The sequence below is a fragment of the Hoplias malabaricus genome, chromosome 3 (genome assembly GCF_029633855.1).
Source record: "Hoplias malabaricus isolate fHopMal1 chromosome 3, fHopMal1.hap1, whole genome shotgun sequence".
In the NCBI taxonomy this organism is placed as follows: domain Eukaryota; kingdom Metazoa; phylum Chordata; class Actinopteri; order Characiformes; family Erythrinidae; genus Hoplias; species Hoplias malabaricus.
In genome coordinates this window covers 45,997,095-46,008,210 of record NC_089802.1, presented here as the reverse complement: position 1 = coordinate 46,008,210, position 11,116 = coordinate 45,997,095, and the positions used below count along the sequence as shown (strand labels likewise).

The 11,116-nt window shown below is 39.6% G+C and overlaps 1 protein-coding gene across 1 annotated transcript; it reads right to left on the bottom strand.

The window, feature by feature from the left end:
- Positions 1-150: 150 nt before the first annotated feature.
- ddit3 (DNA-damage-inducible transcript 3) lies at positions 151-5,278 on the bottom strand. Its single transcript, XM_066664889.1, has 4 exons — positions 5,163-5,278; positions 3,205-3,270; positions 2,419-2,623; positions 151-1,901 (listed from the first exon to the last, which is right to left on the bottom strand). The coding sequence occupies exons 3-4, from the start codon at positions 2,557-2,559 to the stop codon at positions 1,215-1,217; spliced, it is 828 nt and encodes a 275-aa protein (XP_066520986.1). The 5' UTR covers positions 2,560-2,623; positions 3,205-3,270; positions 5,163-5,278; the 3' UTR covers positions 151-1,214.
- Between the last annotated feature and the right edge of the window lie 5,838 nt (positions 5,279-11,116).

Here is an 11,116-nt window from a genome sequence, read left to right as displayed (position 1 = left end):
AGCCAGAATCATTTTTTTAAATGGTGTGGTATAACTATAAATTATAAACACTATAACACTACTATTATTATTAATAACAATACAAATTAAAATAATAAAAAAAAATCCAGACTCAGTTTTGTTTAAAATTTTATTAGTAAATAAGTCCAATACAGTAAGTAAATACAAAATGATATTCTAACAGTTGTTTGACTATGTAAATACATCAATTTTGCATGCATGTGTGTTAATTGTTACACAATGTTACTAAGCTACAGTATGAGAAATGATTATATATAATGATTAAATGATTTACATAGGTAGATAAAATAGAAAAATACGTGTGGATCAGGGTGAACTACACATTGTAAACAACTAATTCTACTTAAAAAAGAAGAAACATTTTAAGAAAATTAGTGAAAACAAAATGAGTACTACACCCAACCACATTTCCTGCCTTTTTTCCCCCTCAACATACACTCTTAGAGGCCTTGGCTTGAGCTGAGCTTCAGAAAACAAAAGAAATAGCAAACAAATATCGCAAACGCAGTCGCTCTTAAAAACATTCCTGAGCTGTTAATCTCTGAATTAGGCGTGGCTTTATATATATCCATATATGTTGTGTTTATAAGCCCTTGAATTAATGACAAAGGTGTTGAACTGCATCTGTAAATGGGTTACAATGAAATGCACATGTATTCTTTACTTATAACCATTTTACACTTTTGCAAATCATTTTAAAGGGTAAAACAGACAAATAGGAAGTGATCACTTGTACTACTTATTTGCCAGTTACACCCACCCCAGGAGTCTGTTATAAGCCGTTTCTGTCGTATTACACCTACTTGTATAGTTCTTGTTCGTTTTCACAAACAATGTATTGTCAGCTATTACATTCAAGGACAGATGATGAATCTACAATCATATCCTTGCATTGCAAAAGGTTTTTAAATTACAAATAAGGTGCCTGGTATTCTTTTACTAGCCACAACTTCTAATCTGGGGTCCACCTATCTTTCTATGGCTAAACCTGACTTCCTCACCATGCTTTCACTATCATTCTCTTCCATTCTTAGGGGAGACTCTTAATGAATCCCTCTCTCCCCAAGGTCCCACATGTCTTTTTTCCTGTCTCTCCTTTCTAAACGTGCATTTCATGGTTACCACTGAACTCACTTCTATTTATTCCTTCCTTTTTTCAATCTTTCTCCACTTTCATCCCTCTCTGCCAACCCTCACTTCCTGGTGTTAACGAGCCTCTCAATGAGTGCCCTGCGTGTCCGCTGCACCTCTTCTCCGAGGCGCTCGATCTCTGCCTTCAGCCTCTCGTTTTGGTCAGTCAGCTCTTGCACCTTCCGCTCATTTTCCTGCTCGCGCTCTTTCCGACTCTTCTTCCCTGAGGAAGGTGAGGCCAAGGCGTTGCCCCTCTTCCTCTTGCCTGGGCGCTGTGAAGAGGTGGATGAGGCTGAGGCAGGTGGAGAGAGGGTGGGGGGAGAAGAGGGAGGTGAGCAGTTAAGGGATGGTGACTCTGAGGCTGAAGACGAAGAGGAACAGGATGACGAGTCAGGAACAGTGGGCAGATCTTCCTCACTAGCGGCCGGAGAGGCGGGTGGGGGGTGTGGGGGGTGCTGCTGGTGATGATGATGATGATGGTAGCCACTGGTAACCATTACTGCCCCGGTTTCGACAAGCCCAACTCCACCCTCGCTCAAGAGCTCAAAGAACTCCGGAGGCAGCAGGTCTCCGCCACCAGAGCTCCCCGCCTCTCCTGCCCCACGACGCTCTTCAGGTGGAGGGGGGCTGAGGCAGGAGGCCGGGGGCTGCTCCTCCATCACACGCTGCACCCCCTCCCCCCACACCTGCCCCTCGGTCAGCCAGGTGAGGGAGCAGCTCTCCAGAACGTCCAGGAACTCAGGCTCCTTCTGCACACGAGAGAGAAGAGAAACAAGCATAAAAATAAGTTATCGTCCAACGAAGACATCTGCATTAATTCCAAAATCCAATATCATTTACAACACTGTTCCCTCTGAGAGTGCATTTGTTTCAAAATGAACGCCTTCAAGTGTTATCTCCGACCAGGTGTTTCCTTTTCAAATGGCCCCTTAAAAGGGAACAGTGTTTGACGATGGCGAAAAAGTCAAGTCGTCGAAAAGCGTCAAGTACATTTACGAAAGACAAATAAAATTTAAAAATCAATTCACAGCACTGTTCCCCATAAAAGTGCATTGGTTTCAGAATTCACATGCGTCAATATCTTGAACTAGGTTTTTTCCTCTTCAAATGATCCTTTAAAGGGAACAGTAGTGGATGATTGAGAAAAAGCAGGTCATAAAAAGCATTAAAATGCATTACGGAGAACAGAAAGAAGGAGGGAGAGCGTAACATTCAGAAGCAGAAGAGCAGAAAGATGGCAAGACAACTCGTTCGGTGCAAACTGACCTCGGCGCAGGGCGGGGCACGTGAGTGCTTGGCCCCACCTGCGTCGGAGCCCAGTATATCCTGCAGGTCCTCATACCACGCCTCCAACTCTGCACCACACAGCGGCCCCACGCCAGGGGGGTACAGCCACTCCGCAGTCATCTCACCAATCAGCCGCTAACGCACAGACACGATTCGATATGCTTCCACACCCAGCACAGCAGACCTGGCCCAGATAAAAAAAAAAAAATAAAATAATTTCAGAATTTTGGAAAGCAGGGAAAAAGTCTCCAAACGCTGTTGCTAGGTCACAGCGTGATCTAGGAGTCTCGTGGGAATCCACCAAAACCAGGCTTACAACTAACATGGGATTGAGTGTGACTAGCGGCAAAGATCTAGTGGAAGAATATCGAAATTGCAGTGACCCATCGTTGCCAAGATCGAGACTGACAGATTAAGGCGTTCAGTGCTACAAGGACACTCAGTGGCCAGAGGGAGTTACTGCACAAAGCACAGCAGTCCAACTGTAGCCATTCTACAACACACCAAGCTGCATGCACATGCTGGCAATTACTGTTGGTCATTAGTGTAACATTAAATGAACTTCAGCAAAACCAAAAACAGTTACAAAGATCCAGCAAAAGACAATTTTACCATCAACAAAAAATAATAATTTCAAGTTTTTTAAGATTTGACAAATATTTCAATCACCATCCCCAATAACTGGAATTACATCAATTTTCTTTAAAAACAAAAAAAAAAAAAAAAATGTTAAAAACAAATTGATAATGAGACAAAATTTCTTACCTTAAAAGTGTTTCTTCTTAATCAAGTATGATTATGAGTTGTTGGGGATATTTTATCCCAGGGATTCTAAAAAATAAGGATAAACATTTATTGGAATCTGCAAAATATTTTTTTTTTCAAATCTGTGAACAAAATGTTAAAAGGAAAAGCAAGTCAAATCTAGTGTGCCCTCAAACTTCTCAGGATTCATCTATTTTCAGAACCATTTCAATATTAAACCTTCCATTTTATTTTTATTTATTTATTTATTTATATTTGTTTTTTTTTTGGGGGGGGGGGGGGGGGGTTGGTAATATGTAACAAAGTTTAAAGTTTAATATGTTGCAAATATCCAGTGAGTACATGATTGAGGTTTATTAATTGTTTAGTTCAGGAATATAAAAGCTAAATTGAGGTCATTGGGTTTTTTTTATGTAAACAAAAGGTTCAGTTGTTGCCCAGTAGCGCCCCCTGTGTGCCTCGCATCACACAGTGGTGCTTTAAAACAACAGCTCGGTCCCATCCTAGACACTTCAAACATACAGGAGCACTGCCAGCGCTGTTTACTTCAGGTTCAGTATCGTCTCAAACCCGTCTGACCTATTTTACAACACGGGAGGTACAGGAATTGAAAGAAGTTGAGGGGGGTCTGGTTTTCGGGAGGTTTTAGCTTTCCTTTGCCTCAAAAACAAAAAGGAAAATCAAAGCACATGATACAAATACCTTTACAGGGGACAAATGGAAGTAGGTGTGAAGAACTGTGGGGCGCACTGGTGTTTTGTTAAATACCCAGCTCCAATTTTGCCTATAGCTCAATACGGTGAAACTGAGGTTTCAATAAAATTCCCATAGATGAGGACACTAAAAATAAACGGAATCCACTAAAACAGTAGACGGATTGAATATAACAGTCATCAGCTAAATACAGCTATAACCTCCGCGCAATTGATAAAAACACTTGTGGATTAAACACTTGGATAATTATGTAAGTCTGGACAATGGTTAAATAAACTGAGGGCCGGACAATTACGTCATGGAAGCGAAAAACAGAGGGAAACAAAAGGAGAAAAGAGAAAGGCACAGCTCCCTGACATCTGACCACATCTTAACACTTTACAGACGCGGTCTTGATACATAATAGTACATTTAATTTAAACGTGCGTGTAAACAAATCTATACATTTTATGTGCCAATGTTCAACGGTGTTAATTAAACACGACACGAGTATTAAACTAAGCATTTAAACTCATTAATAATACAAAGCAAGAGTTTTGCCCCCTAAACGCTTTAGACAACTTTCGGTCATGTCCCTTCTTTCTATGAAACATATTACGTAAGAGCTATAATATTACTAATAACATTTTTTATATATATATGTGTGTGTGTGTGTGTGTGTGTATATATATATATATAGTACAATATGTGTGTGTGCCCATTATTAAATGGATACTTGTCCAGATTTCAGGAGTAAAACACTAACTACACCGCTGAGGTAAGAAGTTGAGTGAAGAAATGTTCCGAGATTTGTACTGACAGCTTGACACTGATGTAAAACTTCTAAAATTCAACTTTAATCCTTAACCCCCAAGTCTAAAACTGAAGAATTCCATGCTAAAACCAGATAAATGCTCGTCTTGTCGTTTATCTTTTTGCTATGTATCCGTTCAGAGAGACGCGAAAGACGGGGGTTGCGTCCGGAACTCCCCTTAGCCAAACTCCGCTCAGGACACGGAGGGCTGCTCTGTCAGAGAGCGGCGGACTGTCAGGGACAAACTCTGGAGTGCGCTGGAGTGTGGTTCTGGACGCAGCCCCTGGGCTATAGAAAGTCCTGTCAGAGAAGGGTAAGTGAGCTCCAAAAACAGCCGCGGGAGAGCTGCCAGAATATGAGCGCTCTTGTTTTCCACAAGGAGAAAAGAGGGAAGAAGAAAACCAAAGTTGTTCAAAGGGCAAAAGAAAAGAGAAAGTGGAAAGTTACTTACCCTTTTCCGTTTATTATGTCGTTTTTTGGACTCTCTCGGACTCGGGTTGTGTATGTATTGTTGTTGAGGTTGAGGTTGCTGATAGCTCATGTTAACCATTGTTTAGTTGAAGTCACCGAGTGTGAATTTCGGAAACTCCCGAGCACTTTTATAGACGACGTCAACCAACCGCCCATCGGGGGTGGGGCTAAAGCCACAACCGAACGTTACTCTTTAAGGATTGACAGCGCCAAAGTCCAATCGCGAAAGGAAAATGGAACACTTTTGCTTAGAGACATCCAATGAACCTGCGGCAAGAACGCCGAGGGGCGGGGTTTGATGGGACTGTGTGCAGGAGCAGGCTTGTGTGCGCGGGGAGCTGTGATGCAGTCCTGAGACGGCAGGACGAATTCGGGGCGTAAAGGGAGTCACATGAAAGGAATGATGCAATCGTTGGCAACCGGTTTCTAGTCGGAGATAAGACTAGCAGAAACCCGAGCATGTTTTATTAAACAGCCTTGTATTAAAAGGGAAAACCAGACAAAATACCTTATAAGGACCTAAATGTATCAATTTTTTGCTTGCGTTCGCAATACGCCCTTAAAAAACAAGAGTATATTATATCCGTACTTGTTATGAGTATCTGGGCAACGTATTTCTTCCTCTTCTTTTTTCCTGTTTTTTTATAGCCCCCTCCCTTCTTCCTCCCTCCCCCCTCCCCCTCACCCTCCCCCCAGCACTTTTCCTTTGTAAAGTGAGATAATATTCCAATCCAAGTGAAGTGTCGAACTGCTTTATCTTTTCACGTTTTAAAATTAGATCGAGCTTCCCATTGGAGTCACCTGGAAATAATAGAAATACCACTCACAAACCCACCCTCCCTCTTTCCCTAGTTCATCATTTCAATCAACTCCCTAGATCAAGTTCATGAGGGTACATGTCAAAGATGGAGAAACAACATAGTACGTCGTTACGGCTACACTTTTGAAACTTGTTGTTTCAAGTCTAAAAATAAGAGGAAAATAAGACTTCCCCCACCTTCACACTCAAGGATCATGCAGGCTACTGTTAATTATAATATGCTAGTATTATTGGTATTGATGCTAATATTGACAAAGAGCTCACAAAGTTGTGTCATGTTAATAAATTTGACCACACGTTTGAAACATGTAGAACCTGTGCTTAGAAGCTTTGACCAGACACACCTTTTCTTCCAACATCTTGAACTTGAATCTTTTCTCTCATAAAGATAAAGAGGCTGAGTAACATGAAGGCATGTTATCTCTCTGCAAGCAGGAGGGAATGTGGGCATGGAATTGCTATTCTCAGTGTGCTTTAAATTTTCTACAAATATAATAACTGTGTATATGCTTTACTTTAGAATTATTATTATTATTATTATTATTATTATTATTATTATTATTATTATACTGCTTTAAAATAGGTGTTCTTAGAAATTGAAGGAGACAGTCTTCACAGGTGCGGCTCCTCCCCTGCGCTTTATCTGGGCCATGTGCTCTCAGAAATAATTAAATAAGTGCAATTTTAAAATAAATAAATACAATTAGGAAATGTCCAGTTTACTTTAAAAGCTTATGTTATGTGTTTCTATATTGTCGTAGTTACTGATATACCATAGCCCTTGAATTCAAGTAGAACAAATCACACGTGATTTTTTTTTCTTTTTACTGTTATTTAGGTTTAGCTAATAAAAGTAAACAAAATGTTTGTAGTTGTATGTTTAATGTAGTTAGACATAAATGAATTATACAGTCACCTACCAAGCTGTTGAAGGAATACACTTATTGTCAGTGAATGCATTCTTACTGCCAACAAAAAGCCCAGGCATTTAACCAAGGAGTGTAACTAACACATACACACACATGCAAACACACACACATACACACACGCACATACACACGCAAACACACACACACACACACACACACACACACAATGAAGGTAGACCAGTGAAAACAACAAGATAATGGCAAGTAAAATAACTAAAACGGTATGCAAATAGACAGTGCCAGGAGCCAATGAGAGAGATGTTGTGGTTTACTCATTAAGATTGCATTGACCAAATAAACACTAATTAAGGACAATCATATGCAAAAGTTTGTATACCCCTGGTCTAATTACACATTGTTTTCCTAAATCAAACAAAGTACACATCCTCAACAAAGATTATACATTTTAATGTATGGTTATTATTTATTTGCTGAAGGATACAATGTTCCCATTGCTTCACATTTATGAAACGTCTGTGGTAAACTTGACATACACAATACGAACTACAATGGCAAGTTGAAGCTTGTTCACTCTGCACAATGAGTGCAATTATTTTCACCGAGAAATTCAACAAAACGTGGGACTGGGACCAGAGTGTCCAAACGTTTGCCTATAAATCTGACAGCTCAGTAGCCTGTGCTTATGGCACAAATCAGTGGATGAATTTCCCTCACTCAATGATAAAGTTCAGAGTGCCATCTGTGCCAGAGACCTGCCTAAAAGAGAAGTGTGTTTTTCCTTGTTTCTAGAGGTGTGTGGGTGGGGTTTGTTTGTATCCGAGGGTCCGCTGGAGAGTGACCTGTAACTTCTGTGACCTGATGATCATCTCGTTAGTATTCTGAAACTCTTCCAAAAACCTGGGAGAGTGTGTGTGTCTGTGTGTGTCTGTGTCTGTGTGTGTGTGTATATGTGTGTGTTTTAAGCGCGCGGCGCGGCGCGTGCGGTGTATTGCCTAGCAACAGCGCGAGTGGGAACGCGCGCGAGCTTTTAGCGAATGGGAGCCCCGCGTACTGTTTCCAGGAGCTCGCGAGCAGACGCGCCTGCCACGTCACGCGCGGGGCGGCTGTTGCTGTGTGTCCGCGCGCTCTCTCCGCGCCGCTAATGGTTATCACCTCCGAGCGCAGCACGCGATTGGCAGCTTCAGCCTTTATTCCCCAAAGTTGTGAACACACACTCTCTCTCTTTCACACACACTCGCACAGAGCGCGCGCTCTGCACACTCCGGGTCACTTTTGCTTTCCAAACTTTGAGGACACTGCAAAGTACTGAGGTGCTCTGGGCTGTGTCCACATACTGCAGTACACACGATATGGGGCTGTGTTCATACCATACGTACAATACTAATGAATATACTTCTAAACTGTGGTGTGTCCTCACATATTACACGTAGGCCTGTGTATTACACGTAAACTACTATTCTAATGGTGTTCACCACTGGCAGCATGCCTTTAATCCCAAAAGTTGTTAACAGTCAAAACAGTCTACTTGGGATATTGAATCTCTTCTCTTTTAGAAACTTTGAGGACACAGCAAAGTACTGCGGCTCTGTATAGGTTGTGTCCGAAACCAGATAACGGACTACTATTCATATCTTGCATAAATATATAGTAAATAGTGGTGTACTATGTCCACATACTGCACATATTTTTACCAATATATGTGGTTCTTAAAGCTAGAGTACAAACACAGGACAGAAACACACATCCAAATGTTCAATTGCCCATGAAATGTTCAGATGAAAAAAAAAAAAAAATACAACAAATAATAACAACAGCAACAATTTAGACAGGCAAATGTAGAGCGACTGGGGAACAGAGCACTTAAATCATTCAGCAATCAAACCTGAGTACGATACACCCACCGGACGTTTGTGTTTTGTCTGTGTTTGTGTGCATTTTAGGCTTTTTCACACACAGTTCTATACATATTCAATGTACTATACTAATGATCATTGACCATATGTGCTGTGTGGACTGCAAACATAAAGCGTATAATCCTCAATTTTATGACTGATCACTCTCACAAACACTTACACACAGTTCATTCGGCACTCTCCAGGACGCTGGGTCACTCCTGCATGTGAACTTAGAGGACACAACAACATGCTGCTTACAAAATCACAAAAAGTTTGTTACTGTATGCACTATAATACTGAATGTACTTCTATATGGTAGTGTATTTATTTATTGTTTTTGCATAGAATAAAGCTATATACTATAAAAATTAATGTAGTTTTAATTGGCAGACACCACTAATATGATTATATTCGGGTGTTTAAGTAAAATGAATGGGAAGAAAACACTTTTAGTCTTTTCAGTGGTCAAAGATGGGTACAACACACTGACCAAGCTTTTGTCCCATTGGTGTACTCTGGTCTTTAATGGTGTTGTACTTTTTTTACATATTGTACTTTACTGATTATTTCAAACTGCAGTATGTGAATGGCAACTTGAAGTCTTATTGCACCTAAATTGTGAAAAGTCTCTTGCTCTCACTCACACACACACACTCCCTCACACACACACACACACACACACACACTCACTCACACACACAGTGCGCTCGGCACAATCAGAGATTGTAGGCCACTTCTGTTTTTTGAACTTTAAGCAAACAGATATAAGCTACATTCCAACACAAACAAGACATACATTAAGTATATGCACAGTGTAGAATATAATAGTTCATGTACTTCTGATGACCAGAGTAATCTGGCAGGCAAGCAGGGGTACATATGAATATTCTAAAGTTTATAGTTGTCCAGAGAAAATAAATATTAACACGTAAGTTTAACTAAAATGAAGGCAAATTGAACATTGTGTGTTCCAATTGTTTAATCTAGCCATTTGTAGATAACATATCTTTTTAAATAGGTTATGCTCTTTTGACTAATCTATGTGTTCTACGTACTATACTAGTGGTGGATGCTTTTTAAGTGCCATGTGTGATTGGCAGCTTAAAGGCTTTATTCCTTAATTATTTTATAAGTTGTGAACATTCTCTCTCACACACGTACACACAGTTGGCTCGGCAATATCCGAGAGTGTGGAACACTCCTGCATCATGAACTTTAATGATACAGATGTAAGCTGCATCTAAAACCATATAAGCTAGCATATACTGTACATACTGTACTAATGAGGCAAGTCATTTTGGCCTGAGGTGCAAGAATCTAAAGAAAAAACATGCAACAATACCAAAAAATATCACTACACATAATGTCTCCCAAAACACACACACACACACACACACACACACACACATTATAGTAAGTGTTTATCAAAATCTAAAGAGAAACTTTGAAGGCATCAGCAATCATATATTTCAGTACAGGACTCCAAATCTGACAAATGAGTGCTCGGATAACTGACATCAGAGAAATTCAAATGTTATTTTAACGAAACAAATCACCTAATGTTACAATGGCATATTATTGTAAAATATAAAAAAAAAACCAAATATATCGTAACTGGATTTTATGTATTATATTTTCCCTTTACACTGTCAGGTTTTGTTCCACTGAGTGTGACTGAAACAATTAAGTATTTCATGTGAAAAATGTTAAAAAAAAAAAAAAACATGATACATGTAACATTACTTAGAGTAAATGGTAAAGTACCATATATTAATTTCCAGTGCACTGTTCTAATAATATAAATGTGTATTAAAGAAAGGGCAATTTCTGAATTTTGTTGCTTTTAATGAACAAAAAAATAATTTGAATAAAATTGATAAATGTTTTTACTGTGAACCAGAACAATTCAGTACCATTACAACATCAGTATGTAATGTGAATTATGATGGTAATGACATGCAAGTCTCAAATCAATCTGTTATCTGATGCAATATCTCTGGTGAGGGAGGTTTTATGGAAAAGTCACTCTAAAAATATCACTTCATTATTTTAATTTTTCACGAATCTCACACAGAAACGGAGGAGATGCCTCTCCTTGGGCTCCTTTATTTTGAGCTAGTGCTACAGTACATATACATAGTGCACATATTTTACTCGGGTCAAGTCTTGTTCCATAGAAAACTAATTTTTTTTTAGTGGTCCAATATACACAACCACACAACAATACTCAAAATCTCAAACACTACAGATAATACCCAACTTAAATTAAGTATACAAAGACAATGAAAGTAACACAAAAATAACAAAACATGTTCAAATGCAACAAAGC

Excerpts from the sequence above, each read along its gene's own strand:
- ddit3 (XM_066664889.1), bottom strand. The coding sequence starts at position 2,559 with ATGACTGCGGAGTGGCTGTACCCCCCTGGCGTGGGGCCGCTGTGTGGT. Across the intron at positions 1,902-2,418 it reads GTGCCCCGCCCTGCGCCGAG|AAGGAGCCTGAGTTCCTGGA; the intron begins GTCAGTTTGCAC and ends TCTCGTGTGCAG.